Raw genomic sequence first — 24,327 nt, forward strand, 5'->3', positions numbered from 1 at the left:
ATCAAACATTGGCTGAGGGTATACATCTTGTATAAATCTTATTTTTGAAAATTTTTAACATTTTCATTACCACAACTGTACGGGGAAAATTATCATTTGATAACTAACGTTTCTAGACAACATGTCTCCTTCCTTTAAGTCACTTGGAGCCGATCCAGGAATGTGTGACAATTTATCTACCTGGTTGATACCACCCAAAGTTATGAATACGGCTATACTGATTCCTGTCATTTAAAGGGGAGAGGAGACTTTATGGTGCTCTTTTAGCTTTACAATGGCTGGCTTCATCATAGAGGAACAAAGAAGTTTTAAGTTGACTTAGTTCCATTTTGGCCTACCCTCCTTTGTTATTTTCCAAAGAAGCCAGCCGATGACTTAAGACAGTCAAAAAAGCGTTTTATGTATTCTCATCTTTAAAGTTATTACAATAGGCTGGCCTAGTAATAAATTTGTAATAAACCTCAATCACAGAGTTCCAAACAAAAATAAGAATTAATAAAAGAAAAACAATTTTAAAATGCTTACAATTGTATTTTGTATTTTCTTTTGTAAACTTCAAAATATATAAGTTATATTTAAAAAACGGTGGTAAAAATTGTATTTTAAGTAAAAATGTGTTGTTGTAAAAAAATGATTTAATTTTATATGATGAATTATTGCGAAAATGAAAACAATTTAAATATTGTTAAATTTCTCATTTTTTTCGTTTTTCGTTTTTGAGTATTCTTAAGAGACAAAACAATTTGTATTTTGTTTTGATTTCATTTGAGTTTTTTGTTTCTTTTCTGAAAGGCACACAGAGATTTACACAATTTGTTGAGGCGGCTTATCTTAACGTACTTTTTCTGCGAAAAGTATACAAAAAATATATACCTCTATTGAAATATGTAGTTGTAAATATAAAGCATTTTCTTTTAAACAAATATATATCGTAAAAAATAGTTTTTTGTAAATAAAATAAGAAATAATTTTTTGTGGTGTACGGAAGACGTAAGATCGTATATAAAAAAATAGAGATTCATTATGTATGTATGAATATGTAATGTGTGTATGAATATGTATGTATATATATGCGTATATGGGCTTCTTGATCTTCTTGTATATAATTATGTTTTTTATGATGGATGCTCCTTATACTATGCAGTTTGTTTTTGTTTATAAATTAAGGTAATACGAATTTTGTTTTCAAATCAATTTGAAGCATAGATCTTCCTCGAAAAGCGAAGTAAGCGATGAGTTCATGTCATTTATGACCATATTATTGGTGGGATAAGTACAGCTTGTAATGTTGGTTTGGCTCGTGACCATGGGTACGGCGGGGGCGATGGTTGCTCCGGCGGCGTTCGATGGATTATTGAAGTCATCACAATATAGTGCCGCCTCGTTGGGACCCTCTTTAGTGTTGTTGCTGCTGCTGTTGCCGGTCGATTTCAACCAACTCTGGCAATTTTGAACATATTCCAAGGTACGTTGATAAGATTCAGTCATTACGGATCCACTGGAACCATTGTTATTATTATTCGAATATGAAGGGGTGGTATTGCTCTCATTGAAGGTAGTTGAAGAAATACTGGTGTATTGATTGTAGGCGGCATTTGTAGTGCCCCCCGGATGATTGCTGTTGCCAACTATTGCAGGTGACATTTGTGATTGGGAAATATCATTACATTGGATTTCGTGTGGCACTCCAGTTGCAGCAGCAGCCGCTTGGTTGTTAGCTGCAGCTTCCACACCAGTTGTACTCAAACGCCAATCGACTAAACTTGTCATGGAACTATCCACTGGATCAACATTAGTTGATGGATGTACTTGAGACGGCGCCGGGGTAGCAGTCGCAGCAGCACCACAATTACTTTGGGCTGGCAACTGGCCAGAACAGCTATTCCGCTTGGCCTGATTCATATTATTCATCTGATGATACTGGTGATAGTAGTTATTGGCACAATCGTAGTATTGGGGATAACGCATATAGTGGTCATACGAATAGATATCGTAATTATTGCTGCGCTGGTTTGTGGTTGTTGTCGTCGCCGATGCATGCGATGGTGGGGGGTTGGGTGGTGGTGGCATCATTGCACTACTTTGCATTTGCTGCATAAAACGATTCTGCTGATTGCCATTGGAATTGTAACCTTCAGCAGTCTCAGTGTTATTACGTCGTTCCTGTTGCTGTTGCTGATGATATTGTTGTTGTTGCTGCTGCTGCTGTTGGCGATGATGATTGGCCACCTGATTTAGATATTGCAACATTTCGTCTGGTAGGACTAGTAATTTGTTTTCAATAAACTCATTTTCATCCACTTCGTTTAGGTTAATCTTCTCATTGGGATGATGATCCAAAGACACTTCCATCAATTCCTTTGCTTCCGCCGAACGAGATTTGTTAACCTGTTCAATGGCCTTGACCAACTGAGATGCCAATAGAGAATATGTAAATGTCGAGGGACAGGACATAATCAGCTTCAAGGGTTTACGATTCGACTCCGAGAAACGTCGATCCAACAGGCGATTCTTCTCCGGCAAACCCGAAGAAAAACGCAAAATATTCGGTATGGAGTAACGACCATTTTGACGCAATTGCCGTAAATAGGTGGAGGACAACAAGGAACACTGTAACTGATGCAAATGCTTTGAAATTAAGTGTGACGACGGTGGAGGTGGTATATTGCCACCTCTATCCCGGTTGAATACAAACGGATGACTGAGGTCATTGCGGAAATTACTGTTGCTGTTGATGCCCACATTGAGGACATCAACACTTTCCTGTATGGGATTCATGGGACCGGCATTCATGTTATACATTTGACTTGAACGCCTTGAACAACCCGGCGAAATGGGATCGTAAAGCGATCCGCCCGTATTAAATGAGGAATGTGGCCGCAGGGTAGACATAGAAGACTGATGCGAACACTGACTGCTGCGTCGACTATTCATGCTGCAATAATAACTGCTGGTATTGGAATTTTGACTATCCCTGCGTATGGTTGTGGCATCCAGTTCGGAGAATTGTTTCGCAGGCCCACATGGCCCACCAACATTGGTGGTTGTATCGTCGATATTTGTTTCCATTTTCAGTTCGGTAATACGTTGATTGAGTTCCCTCATGCCAATGCCCATGTTTGGTGAAATCATTGGCTTGGCCTGTAATCGCGGTCTTATACGCTGTGGTGAACTGTCGATGGCCAGTGGTGAGGGCCCACCACCGGTAACCATTGTCCTCAAGACAGGTGGCAATTCCGAAACGTCTACATTGTCGGCATACGTTGCCCAGTAGCTTTCATCGTTTGTCATAAAATCACTGTTGCTATTGCCATAATCATAGCCACCACCTACGCCCATGCCAGTGGACCAATCATTGTCACCATCTATCTCGGCCACAGCCGCTGTGCGCATCATGGGATTCTGGAATATACCACGTATATGGGCTTTGGGTGAAGCACTCAAACTGTATTCCTTCTTAATGCTTTGACTGGCCGATGAGCTGCCGTTGCCCTGGAAATATTCACGAATATTGCCATTCTTGTCGTTCGATTTGTCGTCGCCTCCACCACCGCCACCATCATTGAAACCTTTATGTCTTTTATTGGCATAAAACTCGGCACCATGTACACTCTTAACATGTTTCCTCAACGAACTGGGATCGGTGTAGCGTTTCAAACAGCCCGGAGCATTGCAGATGTATGGTTTCTGGAAAATAAAAACGAGAACAAAGAGAGAGAAAGAGAGTTAGACTGGGCACCATCCATAACAATTGCAGATCTTCTGTTTATTTGTGTCAAGATGTACTGAGTTATTTGCTCTGCAGCCATTGGCTTGTGGTTTCCATGCCAGCGAGCAAAACATTACTCTTGAGTGTACTTCTTCTTACCTCATTGCTATGTGTGCGGTTTTGATGTTTAGCTCGATCACTGGCATTGCTAAATGCTTTAGTGCAACCGGGATATTCGCAGGTGTACGGCTTTTCTCCAGTGTGTGATCTCAAGTGAGTTTTTAAATTTTCCAAACGTGAATAAGCCTTGCCGCAACCCTCAAACTAAAAGTTGATCAAAATTAAAAAAAATGGTAATAAGTGCAAAAATCTGTGTTCAATTAAATGGTTTCCAAACAAAAAAAAGACACCTACCGTACATTTGTGTGGCTTCTCACCGGTGTGGCGACGCATATGCACCACCAGCATATATTGGGCCTTAAATGGTTTTTCACCTCGGGAACAGTTTTCCCAACGGCATACAAATGTTTTCTTGTTATTTTGTATGTGGTGATTGTTAATGTGTCGCACCAAGTCTTCCAGGTTACCGAATTCGATTTCGCAATCTTTCCAATGGCAATTGGTTTCCTCGAAATCCAATGGTTCATCTTTAAGATCTGTTGTATCGGCACAATCATAGCCACCACCACCGCCGCCACTACTGCTACCGCCACCACCACCACCGCCACTCACGCTATGCGGTGTTACATTGGGCGATGGTTCGCTTGGAGGTTTACTCGTTTTGTTTTCATGGCATTGACCGGAAAATTTCGTATAACATTTTCTTGTCTTTTTGTTTTCCACAGCCGAAGCGCTGTCTGCCTCCTGTAGTGTTACATCACTGCATGATGAGGAAATTGGTTCCACAGCGTGTCGTGGTGGCTGCTCCTCAATGTGATGCTGCATTAAAGAAAAAAAAAGAAAAAAAGAGCAGAGATTTGAAATTAAATCAATCAACGGGAAATAAGTTGCACATTAATTAAATGTTTTCATTGTGGGAATAGGTTTATAATTTTAAAAATATAAGTAGATATACAGTTATTTTGATGGGTTTACCCTCAATTGTAAATCGACTTTTGAACAAAAACAAAAAACATTGTTAAGTCAATTATTTAATCTGTTGTAATAAGAAATTAGGTGAATTTAAATTGTCTTTTCTGAACGTTGGTACCTTTTCTTGATGATAACTATTTTGAAGTATACCAGGGTTCCTTGTGGTATAATCTGAATAAATTATATCTCAAATTCTCACTTTTCTCTCGACCTCAGAGTGTAATGACTTACAAAGCAAGACCGACATATTATGTGCCTAAGTCGGCATGACGCCTCGGGCTACCCGATTACCACCAAAACCAGAATTAAATAAATTGAAATTTGGTCATCCTACAATTTTTGATATTCTCAGTCTCGGAGCCCAACTCAAATTAAACTGTGACCACATACTTATTTCTGTTTGTGATTTTTGCAACGAGTATAAACGTTATCATGGATTTCGCAGGCCGAGGTCTCTGGGTGTTAAAAACGCACTGACTCAATCATAGAAGTAGGGGAAGAATTTAGAGAATATACTGACTACGCAGATAATCCGACATCCACCGATGAACAACGGTGAAAGAATCTAACTTCTGGCACCGGCCCACACGATGCGCTGCAACTTTTGAAAAGCCCTGGTAAACCTATAAAATTTTCCCCAAAGTAACTATCGATTTCATATAAACCAGTCACCTGCGTTTTATACCCTCCACCACAGTATGGAGGGTATATTAAGTTTGTCATTCCGTTTGTAACAACTCGGAATATAAATTTTAGACCCTACAAGTATATTTATTCCTGATCAGCATAAAATTCTATGTCGATTTTGCTAAGTCCGTCCGTCTGTGGGAATTACTCTAACTTCCGAACGATATGAAGTAGGTTGATAAAATTTTACTCAAATGTACATTATGTCTGCAGGACTTTTGGTATTGGTATTTGGTATTGAAAATGGACCATGTAGGTCCAAATTTGTTCCAAATTTAGTATTTGAAGTTTGTAATGGATACTACAGCCTATGACAAAAAAACTGTATGTGCAGGTTCACATCTTCTTATAGCCCCCATATAACGGCACCTCGCCATATTCGGTATTTTGATGATTTTAGCGACATTAATCACCGGATTTCTTTAACATTTGGTATTTGAAGTTCGTAATGGATAATGGATGGACAGCCTATGACAGAAGATTGTCTGCAGGTGCAGGTCCACATTTTGCTATAGCGCCCATATAATTGTACCTCCCTATATTCCGTATTTTGATAATGCAGGTCCACGTCGTCGTATAGGCCCTAATATTACGGCTACATTCGGTATTTTTAAGATTTTTTAACGGATTTTATTTTTTTGAAAATTGCCAAATTCGTTCCAAATGGTGGAGGGTATTCAAAGTTCGACCCGGCCGAACCTACAGGATTTTTACTTGTTTAATTTGGAGTTGGAAACAGAGAAGACTTAGAATGAACACAGCAATCTAGTTGTCCAGCTAATAAAGTTATGCAAATGTGGAAGAAGGGTTAAAAAGCACAGGTCCAGTAGTAAAAACATTTAAGGCACTACTGTTCTCAGGGGAAGAAGAAGCAGTTCCCACTACTGAATTATCCATACGTATAAATCGAGGATTCTCGACCTATCGTTCATGCTGGAAAGCCTAAAGTGTTGGTAAAAGGAAAGATATAGAAGCCAGAAAGATGTGTTTTGCTAGCCAGGGACGTTAGAGTTTTTATCTCTCACCTACCACATAACTTTTGTGTTTTCTTTGACATCTTGGGACATCTGAATAGTAGGTGTTCAATTGTCTCTACCTCTTTCTTATCTTCACATAGTCTAAAGTAGTCAGACCACTTTTTTCCCATTCAGAGCTAATATATTTGATACTGCAGAGTCCAGTCAGTATGGATACCACCATTCTTATCATCGGACCTGCTAAGCGATAACAGGGAGTTTGACTTCTTTTTGAAATTAACGGCAAGATGGCCTTAGATACGCTGCAGTCGGCCATCTTCTACCAGTTTCTTCGTTCGATGAGAGACTTTTCGAAACAGGTGATATAATAGCCTATCAGAGTTTTAACAGTCTAATCAATCGCTGGCCAATCGACAGGGACCCACCTCGGACCCTATGCTGTTATGTCCTGGAACCCAACAAAACTTAATGACCCTTCTAAGCCGTTGGACGTGTAGAAGTTCAAAGAAGTTCAAATGCAAACAAATTCCAATCAGTAACTACTCTAAAATTCTGCGTATCCTTCTTACGTCACTCTCGAAAGCTACCGCTTCTTGCAATAAAATAAAAAGTAGGAAAAGTGTCCTCAAGACGTTGGCCGGTAAGGACTTGTTAATGTATTAAAGGAACAGAGATTTCTTTTCAACCGGTTAATTAATTTAAATCTTTCTTGTTATACATGTTGGCATATGGGAAAGAACGAGGAGTTCTGCAAGAAGACTGTGTTTCAAATTTCTCTCCTAAATCATACCAAAGACAAATTGTCGGAAGACAGCCTCTGGCTAGGAAAAATGTAACGATGTTTGATGAGCAAACACTTCAATTCAATCATTGAAGAAAATATTGGAAATAGACCCATTCCTGACTAAAATTCAATACAATTGGCTTAAGCGTCCATAAAGTCATTAAGTATATCTCTAAATTGTTCAAGTGTTTAATTTAATATCATGAAAGGAAGTCATTGAAATAATTTCTTATAAGTGATGATATTTTTCTAAAGAAAATTATATAAGACATTTTTTTCTCGGAAAAAACGTCATCATCCATAATTAACCATTACAGCAAATTCCTTTTATGATCTGATTTAATATCTTATAGTCAGCTTTGGTTAAATATAATAATGTTTAATAAACCACATCGCAAGCTAAAATAAATGTCCCCAAAAAAATTCATTCACGTCTTAATTTACACATTTTCTTGAAACATCTTCGAATTGCTTAATTTGTGACCGCACAATCAAGGGTCCGCATACATCACGCAAGCAAAAGCGTGTACCTTTTTGTTGGGAAAAAAGGTTGGAAAGGTTTTGTAGCAAATATTACCCGCAAATGTTTCGAATGTTTGCTTCGGAAGCAATCGATTGGATTTCGATAAAAATAAAAGGGTACGTTGTCTACCTGAGTCTGTGTGATGCTAAAATGTCTTAATTTTCGAAGAAAACGCCCACATTTATACCGAAATTGAGAGGTTTGAGTTTAAGAAACAAATAAAAGGGCAGATGTATTTAAAATATTTTACATGAAGGAGCATTTAATAGGGAAAAGATTCTGACTAATTTACATTGAAAATGTAATATTTGAAACAAATTTGCTTAAAATAATGAAAATAAAAAACGACTACAGGCTAAAACAAGCCTAATTTGTGTGCAAACATTGATGAATCCGAATTCCTTATTTCTACGTACTACATAGATATGTTAAAACCAGGAAAATTGATTTCTAAAGAATACATTATGAAAAAATATGGACTCGCTGGTCATTGTATAAAACACCATGGCGTTGCAAATTTTTTAGAAACCCAATAAATTTGGCTTAAAGTGAATATAGTATAGCTTAAAAAATTGTGAGCTGTGGAATGTCCATTGTTTATGCTTATGAGTCTTTATCTATTTTAATATCCGAGGATACTATTGCATCTAAAATACTTACTTTAATGAGCCTATTAATGGGATTTGGATCACAAGGCATCCAAGAAGCACTTCAAGCGAGGCAATTTTCAGGGATAGGAAAGATATCTAGTTCTACGATGGCAAAAGCAACATTGTGGATGATGATGGGATCTACGTCTGAGAAGAACGTAAGAGTTCTATCTTCTACCTACCACATAACCTATTAATTTTACTTAACGGCGTGGCACATCTGCATGGTAGATGTTTAATCGTCTCATCCTAATCCTAATATACTCTACAGTAGTCGAAACCACCGTTTTCGCATCTATAGGTCAGATATCTGATACTGCAGTGGCCAGTCAATTTGCCGACAACGATTCTTAGATCGTCGTGTTGTTGCCCAGACGGCCCTAGATACCTTAGTTTCCAGTTGCCATCATCTGCCAGCATATACATATGGGGATTGCTTGTTACTGTCTTTTAACACTATCGTTAATCAGGTTAAGAATCAAATCAATATATTCTCCAAATCTTCGTTTCCGCTTCGTCCTGCTAGTGGTAGCAGACGATGCTGTATCGCTGTCCGAGTCCGATCTTATGGTAATTTTTCTTTAGTTGGAGGTAAATTTTGCACTTCTAGCTTTATTGACTGAGGGTGGAGTTTATTAAATTCTCTTCCATGTGTCATAGTCTTGTGAAGGAACTGATGTCGACCATGACATACCCTTCGTACAAGGGCAAGGACTCGGTAACTAAACCTAATATTTGTTGAGGCGCCTGGGTAGAAAATGCATTTCTTGTCGTCTCGGGTCGAGGATTGGTTCAAAGTATTATCCGTGGGTTCTTCTCACCAGACAAAGAAAAGTCATTCTATATTTGAATTGGAATAAAATCCTAAACAGTCTTATTAACGCGTTGTCCAGATTAAGAACATCATCACGTCAGAAAAACTAGAATAAGAGCCATTGTTCGTTTCGGAGGACATTGTCAAAGAAGAGGGTGTGAGGATGCCAAGGCGTCAGAATTGTTAAGAAAATGTAATTTTGAAAAGAAGAGAATAGAAGTAACGAGGCTTCACAGCAGCAGAAGAGTTATTTTCTTTTTGAGACGTTGAGACGATCTGGAATTAAGGAATACAATCGGTACTCTGAATATAAAAGAACAACATCTTTTCGTAGAATCCTAATAGAGTAAGAAATCAGCACCCGTGTCTGTTTAACTTAGAACATTGGAATATTGGAATCGAGAAAATAGATGAACTGTTTAGAAACTTAGAAGTAGTTTAGTAGGCACGAAGTATAAATTATTCTTGATTGCAAGGAAGTTTTCTTAGAGAGACATCAATCTCGAAAGCAACTATTCCATTTTCCCACTTAAAAAGCTAATACTAAGAATTGTAGTTGACATTTTAAAAGGCCACTCCAACATCATATTTCTGCCTTCTTAATACATCTACTTTGCAGACATTTCAGGTGGCCAGAAATGATTTTTGGGAGTGTTGTAAAAAGAATGACAAATTTTATATACATCTACCTTATCTTACAATTAAGGTGAACAACTTAATTAAATTCATAGGCTTGACGTTTTTTTTTTTTTCCTTAAAAACAAATAATATCCGAAATAGAATTAAAAATTTTCCCACTTACCACTTTTCCATTTGTTTCCTTTTCACTGAACTCTTCCTTGACGGGCGTTGTGGCGACAGGTGGAATATCTGTTTTGGGATTAATCATTTGCTTCTGATCCATGGGCAGCATATTGGGTGGAGCTACTTGGTGGGCCGATGATAGAGGATGTAGCAAACCGGCGCTAACCCTCAATAAGTGAGCTTGCAATTGTTGTAAATGAGGTGCCATGGCTGAGTGAATGGGACTAAAATTACTTGCCGATAAATGACCATAACATGCATTGGGCATATTCGGGCCAGGACAGGGGCCGCCCATGGCTGCTGCCAGGGAATTCGGTGAGAAACGAATCATTGAATTTATATCGAAGGCCTCGGAATACGGTGATGATGATAAGGCACGCTTGCGCGAAGCTATAAACGAATGGGAGTTAATACTCTTGTTCTTGAGGCCAAAGTTATAGCCATTGTTGGCTGCTGAGAGATTAACGGCTATCGCTGGATGTAGTTCACGAACCGAACCCATGTTGCAGGATCTTAAATAATCACTGGAATTCATACTTAGTCCGGCTATGTGAAAATGTTTTTGGGAAAATTTATCTATTATTTAAAGAGAAATACATTACAAAGGTCATGGCGCGAACAACACACACGTATCGCTACTTACCGTGCAGGGAAGCATTGGGACTTAAACACTGTAATGAGTATAAATGTTCAATGTAGCCGGGAATTCTATAGGCGGCCGGCATTTCATGGCACTGTACTGAGTTTTGCACTTTTGCATCAGATGTAATGGCTTGCTGTTTCATTTCCGGCGACGACGAGTCGCATCCATAGGATTTGGGTGGTTCGGCGTTGGGTGCAGCAGTTGTACTTGTAACAGCACTACTGTTCGGTGAATCGCGTCCGCCATGTTCGCGATTGCGGCTGGTGCTTGTAATGTGTAATGGCGGTGGCATGGCTCCAAAGCTTGGCTCGTTACCATTATTGCAACAGTTCATAACTGAATATAATGGCGAAAGAAATTGTGAGGCAGCGACAGCGGCCGCTCTTCTCGATGTTAAATGTTGCAAATCGGTGTACCTTTAATTGGTGGGAGAGGGGAATGCAAGTAAATAAAAAAGAAGGGTTATTTTTTAATATATTTGTTGGTTTTTTTTTCTTTTTTTTTTTTGTAAAATGTTCGGTTTTTGCATATGTTTAAAAAAAATAATTAAAAATATTTCAGTCGTGTATGAACCATTTTATGAACAGGAATCTTTCAAACGTGTTTTTTTCTGATTGTGTGTTCAAGTGTTTAAAAAAATTATATATACAAATTATTTTATGACTTAGAATTATTGTTTAGTTAGTTTTTTTATTTTAATATTATGTATATGTGTATTATGTTAGTACCAAAACTACAATAAGAATAAAATTATTTTGATACATTAATAATGCGTATATAAATGAAAACCTTTTTTCGCCACTTCCACGGTGTGAAAGTAACAGAAAATTTTTAAAAATTAATTTAATTTTCTGTAGCTATTCTCAAAACAATTTTCTAATTATGGCAAGGTTTCTACCAAAGTCAATTCAGATTTTTTTGGAAATATTTATAGAAATATGGGCTATCTAAAGTAAAGTTTTTTCTGCAAGATCCCACTAGGCATTGATTCACAAGTTATAAAACGTAATCATAGGCCACTGCGACAATGCCCAGTGAGTGGAGGAGTAATATTAAATTCTGCTATCTCTGTAAGCGGAAAATAGAAAAAATCATTAAATAATCCTATAAGATTGAAGACCCCCTAAACTTCTTTTTCTATCACTCATACATGACTAGTCTATCCATGACTATAGTCGCGATGGAATTCAACCACAAATGGCTATCGTTAGACACTCCAGCATTTAAATGTGAATAAATCTTTTGTGTCTCGTACCATCGCTCGTTACCGTGATACTGGTAGCGTAGCCCGACGTCAAGGAAGTGGACGGAAGAAAACAGCAACATCAGCAGAAATGACAGACATTCCAACAGGACTCAGCATCATCGCACTCAGCACGCGCCACGCAAGAATGGTTACAAAATTAAGTTAATCGCTTCATTTCCAATGGCCACTAAAATCTCCATCTCCGGATACCAATCCGTTGAACTGTCTGGAGTATTTTGGAAAGCAAGGTTGGCACTAAATTATATTAAAGTGTCGACCACATCAAGCAAGCGCTTCGCCCGGAATGGGCCAAAATACTGCAGAGCAACATTCGGGCAGCGTGTGACGGTTTAATTGGCCGTTTGAAGGCCTCAATTCGTGCCAAAGGTGAACAATTCGAACAAATATAAACTTATTCTAAAATGTGATGCTATTTCCGACATTTTTTGCTTTCATTCAATAAATTTAAAAAAAAATTATGGCCTTTGACTTGGTTGCAATTTTTTTTTACTTAACCCTGTAATGTCGCAAAAATCATGAAAATACCGAATATCGGGAGGTACCGTTACATGTGGGCTATACGAAGACGTAGACCAACATGACCCATTTACGAACTTATCTAAATTCGTTCGAAATATAGCGTAATCACAACAGACAGACGGAAGTTGCTAAATCGTCTTAGAATTTTACGCTGATGCAGAATATATACTTTGTAGGGTCTATCATGAATATTTCGAGGACTTACAAACGGAATGACAAAGCTAATATACCCTCCATAGCATGGTGGAGGGTATAAAACAACAGAGCTTGATTGACGAATATTAATTGCTGTGTCATTTACTCCGAATGGTTAAAGGAAACACTTCAGAAAGACGACACGAAAGCAAATTGGCCTTTCCTCTCCAAGAAAAGTAGGGTTTATACCCTCTCTCCACTCTTACGCAACCAGGCTTGTGGTAACCACTTGGTCCGTTTTTGTAATGTCCAATAATTGTAGTGTCCAACATTTGCCGGCTTTTCGAGGGCGGGGATGTGATCGAGTATTTACAGTGTCGGGAGAGATATGAAACCAAAATTCAAGCTACTTCTCCGATGAGGAACCATCAAAAATCCTTAAACTGACTATGACACTGAAATGAATAAGAATTCTATCTCAATTGACAACAAATGGACACTTCTAAAACTGTTTTCCCATCTAATCGTAAAATTGTCTGTACAAACTTTGCTCTTACAATCTTTGTTTATGTATTACTTTTAAAGTTCACTTCCCTGTAACGAACATAATAGATAGGACGGTCTTGGAGTGGAGTAACTGTCCCTCAACTTAACCCAATAATCGAATTTGATGCAACACTACCATTCGACTTCCATTTTTCCCTGAGTCTGAATTGTTGATGATGATATTCTCCGGCAAGAATGTAAAAATAATGGCATTGATGAACTTCTACATATTTTCATTTCTTTAATCAGGGTCTGGATTCTTGTTCTATGAAAAGAGGAAATGAAAAATAGTCTCTTTGTAAAATTTCTAATTTGGCATTTCCTTTTTTTAAAAAGCTTTAATTTCACATTGTCATGGAACTAGAATTGAAGGCCAAAAATGATTTATCCGCCCTCTTTAGATTTATATATAATCTCAAAAAAACTCTTCAAAATACAAAAATTCCTCTTGCTGCTATTCAAGCAATTTTAATTAATCTTTATTTAAAATCGCAATTATGGCGCCATCATATTTTAACAAAGTAACAAAATCTATCAGGGTTTGATCACTTTGTTAATGACTTCTTCGCAACAGGTTATTCGATAATACGTTTCTTTTTTTTTCCACTTCATCTGGGCGCTATCCAACACTGTTGGTGTTACAGTTAGTTGTTTTATATTGGTTCGATTTATGAACGTGTATATATTGAATAAAATTATCATAATTTTATATTAAATTTATGTTAATATTTATAACATAATTACGTTCGACCAGATTCATAATATCTCTATCAAGGGATGGCTTTGATTATTTGTTTTTCCGTGACTACAGATTTTATGCAAATGAATGAGAATGGGCTCAAATTTCGATAGGAAATCAATTCAGTAGGCAGTAATGAAATCTGAGTATAAATAGAAAAAAAGGTTTAACGTGTGTTTAAAAGAAGTTAAAACTACACTAAATGGATGTGTGCTTTTATGTCTAGTTCCGAAATGTATAGCACTCTCAAAGCAACATTTGGTAGATTCTACCCACAGCTATTATTGGTTTTGATTAGACTTTTCACACTTGGAATGAATTTTTGAATCGTTTTAAAACCTTTTTAATTTGCTGTAAATTTTATTGCTATAGGTGTTTTCTCTTATAAATAATTATTTGTATGTTCCACAACTTCAAGAATGTAAAAGTTTTTACTACGATAACCGATTTTCCCTTTATGATATCAAAACAAAACTTGCAGGTTCTGGGACAGAGCATATAATTCTCTATTTCGCCATATGTATATGTAGCCAATGGGGACATAACGATTGTTCAGAAAGCCATAAAATGAAGATGTTCAAAATCAATTTTTTCCGCTTTACACTTTACATTAATGAAATATTTATTTAGCGTTTTTGTTAATTTATAGAAACGTTTTTACACAAATAATATCCACACGGTATATATTAAAATTAGAAGAAATGAAAAACGTTTCCGTTAAATTTTTAGAATTCAAAAAAACAAATGAAAAGATTCAAAACACAATGTTGTCTGTTGGGTGTTCTTCTTTCACATTCAATTTCACAGCCTAATCAATAGTAAGATTCCCCAAACTTTTCTTTCAGGTTACGACCAAATTACGGTGAATTAAAATGAAAAAAAAATTAAACAAAATGTTATGGAGTAAGTCTTAGTGTGGAAATACATAAAGCGCATATTTGGCTGGCTTCTTCGTAGATGAACAAAGGAGTTTCAGGTTGACTTAGTTCGATTTTGGTCCTAGGCTCCTTTGTTCATTCCCGAAGAAGCCCGCCGATGACTTAAGCCAGCCAGATAAGCGCTTATTGTATTCCCACCTCTAGCGACTATTATATTTCCGCGCCCGGTAATGAATATTTGGCAGTTGTTGATCATTTTCGTACAGACCCTACACATATTTAATTCATACAATCCCAATCAATATCACCCGGAAGAAGTGGAGCAAAGTTGATGAAGCGAATGACTCGGGTTTTCCAATTCATCTGGCTACTTCATTGCCAAAAATGTTGCAATGACCTGGAACCCAACGGAGCTTAATAGACGAATACTAATCACTGTGTCATTTCGTACGAATGATTATGGGAAACACTGCAGGAACGAAACACTACAAAATTAATTAATCTGGATGCAGTGTCTCGAATGCATTTCTTTTTTTGATCTATAAAAAACAAGTAAAACAACATTAAGTTCGGCCGGGGAGAACTTTTAATACCTCCACCATTGGGTAAAGAAAACCATTTTTTATAAAAGTATCTGAATTCAAATTTGTTCCACTTTATACTAAAAAAACCAGTAAGACCGTTTGGATAATGCTGTTAAACTTAAAAAAAAAACCCTAAAGTGGGTGAGGCCGTTATATGAGGACTACACCAAAATGGGATATAAGCTTATATAGGTATATGTATATAAGCAATTTTATACTTCAAGGATTGTCATTCACCTAATCTTCTTAAATACCACATTTGAAACAATTTCGTGGGTAAATGTGATTAGGTGGGTATCGTTATATGTGCGCTATAGAAAAACGTGGATATAAATCTAAAAATGTTCTGCTACCGGAGCTAGAACACATTATGATCTACAAATGCCAATCTTTAGACAAATCCGTATAAAATGTGGCAAAAATCATCAAAATACTGAATATCGGGGGGTGGCGTTATAGGGGTGCTATACAAAAACGTGGACCTGCATATATAATGTTTCATCACCGGAGCTAGTATACATTATGACCTACAAATACCAATTTTTAGACAAATTCGTGGAAAAGTGTGGCAAAAATCATCAAAATACCGAATAAAGGGAGGTACCGTTACATGGCGGTTATACCAAAACGTGGACCGATATATCTCATTTTCAATATCTACCATCCTAGACACAATAATGGTTTTTTGTTAGATTGGCACCACACTGTGTCATAGTGCTCTTCACCGGAAAACGTAAATACCCTGAATTCTCACCATCAATGATAGAGGAAGTCACTTTAACCCTCTCCTCAGAAGCCAAATACCTCGGTACTTTTCTCGACCAACGTTTAACAGAAAGAGAAATACTAATGAGCGCGCGAAGAGTGTCTTCATCCTACTATATTCTTGCAAGAACATTTTAGATAATATTTGGGGTTTTAAACCGAATATAATCAAGTAGATATATGAGCCAATTGTTCGCCCCTAACCTATGAAGCTCTAGTTAGGTGACACTTTTTAGATAAGTTATCCTACAAACGAAGTATTGATAAAGTTCTAAGAGCCCCATCGCTATTGATTACAGCTGCACTTAAGAGCAAACATCAGGCCTACTAGACATTACTTCGCTTAGGTCTGTTGAGTCTTTACGTAGAGGAACAGGCAATCAGTTGTGTCCTACGATAAGGTGGACTGAAACAATGACACAGTCAATCCTTTGGACACTCGGTGATATTAGGTCGTATGGATTGTACTAAATGCATAGTCAAAAACAGTGATTATATATCACCACTTGACAGGGACTATACTGACGGTTCTGAGATGGAATGTGGCACGGGTGCTGGGATCTTCTATGAAAGCCTAAATATTAGCAAATCCTACAAACTTTAGAACGGCAGAAATCTTTGCGATTAAAAAAGTCATAGATCTACTGGCAAACAAGAACAGTGAAGTTAACGTTCAGTTAACTATACACGCCGATGGTCAAGCGAAATTAGGGCGTTAAATTATTTTAACATCAAATCTATGGCAGTTTTTGGAGTGTAGGGAAGCTCTGTAAACCCCAGGATATTCATAAAGTTCTGTTGGGTTGCAGGTCATTGCAATATTCCAGGTAATGATGCAGCAAATCAGATGGCAAAACGGGGATCCGATTCAATTGACGTTGAAGTCGATAACTCGTCTAGAGCTCTCTCGTGCCACTTCTTTCAACAAAAATGGCTAGATGACCAGTAAAAAATAAACCTAAATCGCAAAAGTTATTTATTTTATATATGTGTGGAATGAGCATAATCTAAATCCTACTTTTTGCTCATTGACGAGTTATAGCTAAGGGTTTTTATAAATATTTATAATGAAACGTTGCTGGGCAAAACTACTAGAAAATTGACACTTTATAATAGTTACTCCCTATGTTGTTAATCTCGATTCGTTCGTAGAACGAATTAGTATCCTTTTCCGCCTTCCAAAACCGTTTCCCTGTGTGAAGAAGCTGTAACTATTTTATGTAGATAATTTGATAATCTTAATGATTTGCACAAGACAATCACTTCCGCCTCATCAGATATCAAATCACTTGGCATTCTTCAATAACATTGCATCCCCATCATTGTTCGTTTCATTTCAACCCTTTTCCTGTACACTACAACTCAAAGATGCAATTATAAGCACACTTTGGGATAAACCACAATGTTGTGGTTATGAAGCACGTATCAAGATGAATACAAAACATCAGTTGGGCAAATTTCAATATTGTGACATACAAACAAACTGTAACAATTTGCATTATTTCCATAGAATTTAATATTCTGAGAGTAATGCGACATGAGTAAGTAAATTATGTTTGTTCAACACCTATTGGAATTGAAAGTGTTTCGAATGTGTGTCTATTTAAGGTTCTTTAATTTCCCATAAAAAAGGCCATTTATGTATCCCTTTAACCACAAATATTGTCAACCACAAATGTGGTCACATTTACAAATGGTGACAAGAACGATGTTTGTAAAGTAAATGCCATTTGGGTAGGCCTCCACATTTTTTTAAGATTTTGTAGTGCAAAAGCTATGAGGGAAGATTTTAAAATGAAAAATCAAAACGTTTAATGCCATCTAAAAGGAGAGGGGACCTCCAGCACTGTAATGAGCCTACCAACGAATACAGTAGCTAGGTGTGAATATGTTATGACAAAGGATAACGTTTAAATGTTCACTGAAAATGGGCCAATATCAATCAGATACATCTTCAAACGAAGTGTATATGGAATTTTAGATGAGAGCGCTGCATGCCTTATCTCTCCCAAAAATTGGAGATAATGAATATTGATATTTATACCCTACACCACAAGGTGGTCAGGTATTATGTCTTTGTGCATTTGTAAGAGGCAAAAGGAAACGAGGTAGACCATAGTTTCTTTTGATGATCTGCATGCCCGTCCGGCTGTCTGTCAATGTATTTTTGTAAACAAAGTACAGGTCACATTTATTGCCCGATCCAGATGAAATTTTGCATAAGTCATTTGTTTGGCCCAAGAAACCCTATTGAAATTGAAGATATAGAACTCATATATATCTTAGTCCGATTTTATCGAGATCGGTTCAGATTTGGATAAAGCTCCCATATATATCTTCATCCGATTTGTCTTTTATTATGTACCATACGTGTAATATTAGCCCAAATGGGATGGAATTTGGCACTTACGACCAAATTGAGCCTAGAAACAAATAAGTCAAATTTGGTGATGATCCTGCTTTGTTCAGAAACACCTGAAATTGTTTGACAATTTTTATTCATGGATCTGCTGATGGACTCACCCAAGAGGTCGGCTGAAGGTTAACATTTCAGAATTACGGTGGTGCAAGTGTTCTGGAAGACATTTTTTAAACTTCCAATATTCCATCATTAAAGGGTTTTGCATCGGTTCGAATACAAAGCTACGACTTTCTGGAAACAATTATAGTTGCCTAGTCAGGAAAAATATATCTATCGATAAATAAATTCTCTACAAGAAATTATCAAGCTTCCAAACCGAAACATGCGGTTCAAATGTTGTCTTCATTATTCCAATATCATCACAAATCCAAATGTTTTATTCAAGCAACTGTAATTTAAGTGTTCAGACGATAATCCAGGTATCCCTAGATATGGGTCATATATTTGCTATTTAACATCACCATACTCCTCCACCTTGAAAAGGAGGGCATATTAACATTGTCATTCCGTTTGTAACTTCCCGAAATATTCGTCGTAGACCTCATAAAGTATAAATATTCATGGTCAGCATAAAATTCTAAGTCGATTTAACGACAGACGGACTGTTGAAATCACGATACAGTCCACATTATTTGACGCTGAGCTTTAAAATTTGGCACAACAATTTGTATTGTGTCTAGGATGGTTGGTATTGAAAATGAGATATATTGTTCCACGTTTTGGTATAGCCGCCACATAACGGTACCTCCCGATATTCGGTATTTTGATGATTTTTGCCACATTTTCCACGGATTTGTCTAAAAATTGCTATTTGTAGGTCATAATGGGTTCTAGCTCCGGTGGCGAAACATTGTATGCATAGGTCTACCTATTTTGTATAGCCCCCATATAAGGGTACCTCCCGATATTTGATATTTTGATGATTTTTGCCACATTTTTCCACGGATTGGAATATTGCTATTTGTAGGTCATAATGGGTTCTAGCTCCGGAGGCGAAACATTGTATTAATAGGTCCACATTTTCATATGGCTCCCATTTTTTCACTTTTTTGTCTAAAAATTGGTATTTGTAGGTCATAATGAATTCTAGCTCCGGTGGCAAAATATTGTATGTATAGGTCCACGTTGTTGTATAGCCCCATATAACGACACCTCCCCATTTTCGGTATTTTCATGATTTTTTCCACATTTTTTTTGACGGATTTGTCTAAAACTTGGTATTTGTAAGTCATAATGGGTTCTAGGTGCAGTGGGCGAAACATTGAAGATTTAGGTCCACGTTTTCCTAAAACGCACCGACCGATATTCGGTATTTTAATAATCCCAGTCACCTTTACCCACGAATTTGTTTCAAATTTGGTATTTAAGAAGATTTGGTAGATGACAATGCTTGAAGTATAAATTGTCTATAAGGTTCCCGTTCTGGTATGGCCCGCTGTAAAGGCTTCACCCACTTTTTTGAAAAGTTTAACTGCATTATCCGTTTGAATCAGATACTTTTTTATAAAATGGTTTCTTTACCCAATTGTGGAGGGTATTAAACGTTCGGCCCGACTGAACTTATTGTTTTACTTGTTTTATCTACTTTAATCAAAAAAATTGGGTAAAGTTTTAAAGACCTGTGAAAAGTCTATTTGAATTACTGAGAAACCGATGTCAGGCTATGAATACCTAGAGCCATGGTAGAATTACAAGGTAACCCTTTCAGGCCAGCTGGTATCAATTTGATATGTCAAAAAATTGTTGTAATTTGAATTCGCCTTCATTTACACATAAGAAAATTGTTGCATGATTTCAAACTTTAACAATGCTATTGATAGAAAATCGAGATTTTACGTTTTTATAGAGTATGAGGGAAAAAGTGTATATTCAACATATGGTAGGCATAGGTAATATGGAGATCTAAAATTCGTGGATATTTGAAATAAGTGAAACAGGGAATCAATTTCATTTAGTAAATAAACCGATACATGGAATTTCATCATCTTATTTGTACGGATTTTCAACTATGTTATACACTATAGGGCTTCAACAGTGAAATGTGAATGATTCCAAAGCATATTGGATTGGTTTGGGGAACAAAATATGGCAATTTTTGGGGGTGTGATTAAATATTGAGATAATTTTTTTATTTCAAATTGTTCGAATGTATTAAAGTTATCTATGCTTAAAAGACTTCCTGTCTGCTATACATTTCATAGTGAGCAATAATATGCCTGAACTCAGAGTAGACTCAGCCCCCCTGTATCTTCTGCAATCTTGATCCAAATCTTAAGTAAGCCTGAGGAGTAAATATACCCTAAAGTACCTTTTAGGTAGCATGTCACTACAGCGAGAAAGCTGACGATGTAGCAAAAGAAAAAAGGGTACACCCCAGAACCACCACAAAACCTAATTTTAAGCATCAAAAATAATTTTCCGGATATTTCCTTTAAAGAACATTATCGCTGTTGAATATGAAATCAACGTTGCCAACGTTACCAAGACTGCATGCTGTGTAAGGATGATGAAGAGATAACAACGATTGGACATCTATTATCGCAAATGTCCTTCGTTGGCGCGCTGGAGACTACAATTACTCCATTTCCAGTCTATGTGATTTTCAAAAATGTTGTATTGAACGTGCTATAAACAAACCAAGATGCAGCGGCTTCAGCATTACTTTCAATCGATGTGGAAGTTTTGAATATTGCTTTTGTAATAGAAAAAAACACAATTTTGAAAATTTTTAATTCAATATTTTGATTGGACAAATAATTGCCCCAAATTTTGTACTTCAAATCAATTCGCCCTGACTACAACTTTGACATATCAAGTTTCCAAAAAAGTTGCTTTGTTGTAATTTTCGCCTATGTGCTACCTGGTATTCTACCATGCCCAAATTTTGTACTTCAAATCAATTCGCCCTGACTACAACTTTGACATATCAGTTTCCAAAAAGTTGCTTTGTTTAATTTTAGCCTATGTTGCTACCTGGTATTTCTACCAGGGCTCAATTCTTGCTCTATGTTAAATGTCAAAATGAAAAAAAAATATATAGAAAATATTTTTCATTTATATTTTCATAGAACGAGAATCCAGCCCCAGTTTCTGTGTATGGTTAAACAAGTTAAGCCAATCCATTCGGACTTTTAGAAGAATTTAAGCCCTATTTGTTTTGGATTATCATTTTTAAAGAAGTGTAAAGGAATCACTATTAACCTACGATTTACAATTAAATCAAAGACCTTATTATTGACAATTTGTAAATAAATTAGAAAAATGTACAATACTTCAATTCATAATAGTTATATCTTGGAAGTATAATGGTTATTAATAATTACAAATTATAATCAAATAGCTAGATGATGAATAAAATTCTATATAATTTTATGAAATGGAGTTTTGTACGATATAAATAAGGAAATAAACTGAATATACTTACGGCCATTGATATTGATCTGCCATGATGAAGAAATCTTGCCAATGTCTTCTTTAGCCTAAATAAACACACACAAGTCAAGCAAAAAACTAGCAAAATAGCTACCAATAGAATTTTAGGAGCAATCTTGCAAATTTGTCTTTTACCTTTAAGGAAGGAGGAAGAGGACGATCACAGTATATCCAAATAGTTGGAATGGCCCAACAAGGCGTTCACAGTTTTGTTTCTCGGCTATCCAATAATATTCCGTTTGAGACGTGTTTTCCAAATATATAGGTAACTCTATTATCTATGTATGTTTCCAGAGGTGCTAGGTAGGTATACTTTTTTTTTTTGTATTCTTACTAACTAATCCTTGAGTTGAGTTAACCACTTAAACGATGATGATGCTCCAAATATTCAGTCTGCTATCCACACAACAGCCATAAAATAGAGTAGTTTTTCATTCTTTCGGAGTATGTCCAGTAGCCAATACATAAAAGAAACGACGACGACATCAATACACTTTCACAATTTTTTTTTACAGGATATATTGCCTCACCTTCAAGTTTGTTTCTTTTTTCTTTTGGAAAAAGAGAGCGCGTTTTGCTTTTGATTTTGGTAACTAGGAATCTTTTGGTTTGTTCAGTTCAGATGGCCGCCAGCGTTAAAAAGAAATCCACATTAATTGAGATATGGAAGTTGTTGGAAGGGGTGTTGATGTTGATGATGATGATGGTGGCGATCTATGTGGAAACTTCAATTTCAAAGAAACAATCGATACGATCTCACTTTGCTCTCGTTGTCACCGCCACGGCGTTTATCACATACATACGCTTTAGAGTTGGGAATAATTAACAAAAACAAGAATGAAAACTATAAAAAAAACGAACGACTTCCAAACATTCACATGTAGAGCTGGTGCTTAAACAAATATGTTATTATTGTTGTTGTTGTTATTGCCGCCGCCGCAGCTCGACTTGTATGTATAATAATATTTTGTAAGTTTTTTTCGTGATTTTGATTTTTTTCTTCTGTGGTACACGCATGTTACACATTATTATTTGATTACCTTTCATCTGCTGTAGGCTGCTGCGGCTGCCGATGATCATGTCTTCCGTTTCGTCTGCTGCTGCTCCTGTCTGTCCGACCGTGTTGTGGCGTGTAATTTGATAGAGTGCTGTCGGCGTTAATGAACTTATCTTGTAGTCTCCGTTGGACGATGACCAAAGACCGAACTTCTTTTTTTTTTTGAGTTTCTTTTGGTTTAGAATTTTGCGCACAATTATTCCAAAACTAAATGGCTGGAGTGTGAACAGGCATGTAGCCATGATTTCTTTGGATGTAAATAATTGCAGCTGATCAAAAACAATAGAAAATACTGACGGTCTGTATGAATGTATGTATACACGGCGGGCAATAGACGCTCTGAACGCTTTTTGTGATGGCTTAATTATATCGGCTATAAAAAAACAACACTAATATGTTGTTGTGTGTAGGTATACAGAAGATAATTGAGTGTTAGAGAGATGTCATCGCAGCATTATAAAGATGTTTCGTCGCGCTCTCTTCTTGGCTGGTACACACAATGATCTACGCTGAATGTTGTGCGCTCGCTCTTTCTGACTGCTGCCTGCCTGCCTGCCATCGGAGTGAGAGTATGTTTTGTTATGAATCTTCCATATTTTTTTTCTTTTCGTTGGTGTGGCCAGTTTCTTTACCCTCTCCGGTGTTGCGCTCTCTTTATAACCAGTTTTGTTTTCTTCATTTCATCTGAACTAATTAAAACATTTTCTGGCATCCAATTATCAACCTTGAGAGAGGGACGTCATCTCATCTGTAATTTAGGCTCTTTGGCATCCACCAGCTACTACTATCCAACCAGCTAGAGAAGAAATGAAGGCGTGACGTGACGGAGGATATTCAAAGATCGTCGAAATAAACCTGTTTACATTTTTTCGTGCTTCTTCTTTTGTAGGGTTGCCAATGTGCACAAAATAAAATGGCACATTGCAGGTAGATGTAAAAAAGGACAAATGAAACAAAGGAGATATCTAGAAAATGAATACAGTACATTTACATTTTACAGTCTGCTATGCATAAATGAAAAACGAAATGAAGTGCCGGCTGGTAGATGTGAAGGTGTATGCATGAATTACAACAACTAACAATTAAAGAAACAGTGTTTATGTTGATGAAAAATCATAATTTTATAAGACTTGTGCGTCTTTAAGCGCATTTTACACAAACAACATTGTTTTCAATGGAAAAGTTTTAAAGAATTAAAATTTAAAGATGCCCTGTTGCAGAACCTACCAGAATCTACAAGTTTTACAACTTTTTTCAATATCATAAAGGGACAATTGAATCTCGTAATAACATTTTTACA

The 24,327-nt window shown here is 36.7% G+C and overlaps 1 protein-coding gene across 2 annotated transcripts; it reads right to left on the reverse strand.

The window, feature by feature from the left end:
* Positions 1 to 510: 510 nt before the first annotated feature.
* LOC101888834 (transcriptional activator cubitus interruptus) lies at positions 511 to 23,979 on the reverse strand. Of its 2 annotated transcripts, none has more exons than XM_011294779.3 (8): positions 23,011 to 23,979; positions 22,501 to 22,774; positions 21,963 to 22,406; positions 10,684 to 11,099; positions 10,039 to 10,586; positions 4,124 to 4,648; positions 3,869 to 4,033; positions 511 to 3,687 (listed from the first exon to the last, which is right to left on the reverse strand). In XM_011294779.3, exons 3-8 carry the CDS (start codon positions 21,983 to 21,985, stop codon positions 1,186 to 1,188), a joined length of 4,179 nt encoding a protein of 1,392 aa, XP_011293081.2. In that variant the 5' UTR covers positions 21,986 to 22,406; positions 22,501 to 22,774; positions 23,011 to 23,979; the 3' UTR covers positions 511 to 1,185. The 2 variants fall into 2 exon arrangements, with proteins under 2 accessions (XP_011293081.2, XP_011293080.2); XM_011294778.3 differs by having other exon boundaries at positions 10,039 to 10,616.
* Between the last annotated feature and the right edge of the window lie 348 nt (positions 23,980 to 24,327).

The sequence above is a fragment of the Musca domestica genome, unplaced genomic scaffold, assembly GCF_030504385.1.
Source record: "Musca domestica strain aabys unplaced genomic scaffold, Musca_domestica.polishedcontigs.V.1.1 22, whole genome shotgun sequence".
Taxonomy (NCBI): domain Eukaryota; kingdom Metazoa; phylum Arthropoda; class Insecta; order Diptera; family Muscidae; genus Musca; species Musca domestica.

Excerpts from the sequence above, each read along its gene's own strand:
- LOC101888834 (XM_011294778.3), bottom strand. The coding sequence starts at position 21,985 with ATGGCAGATCAATATCAATGGCC. Across the intron at positions 11,100-21,962 it reads GCAGATCAATATCAATGGCC|GTACACCGATTTGCAACATT; the intron begins GTAAGTATATTC and ends CACCAATTAAAG. Across the intron at positions 4,649-10,038 it reads AGGAAACAAATGGAAAAGTG|CATCACATTGAGGAGCAGCC; the intron begins GTAAGTGGGAAA and ends TCTTTAATGCAG.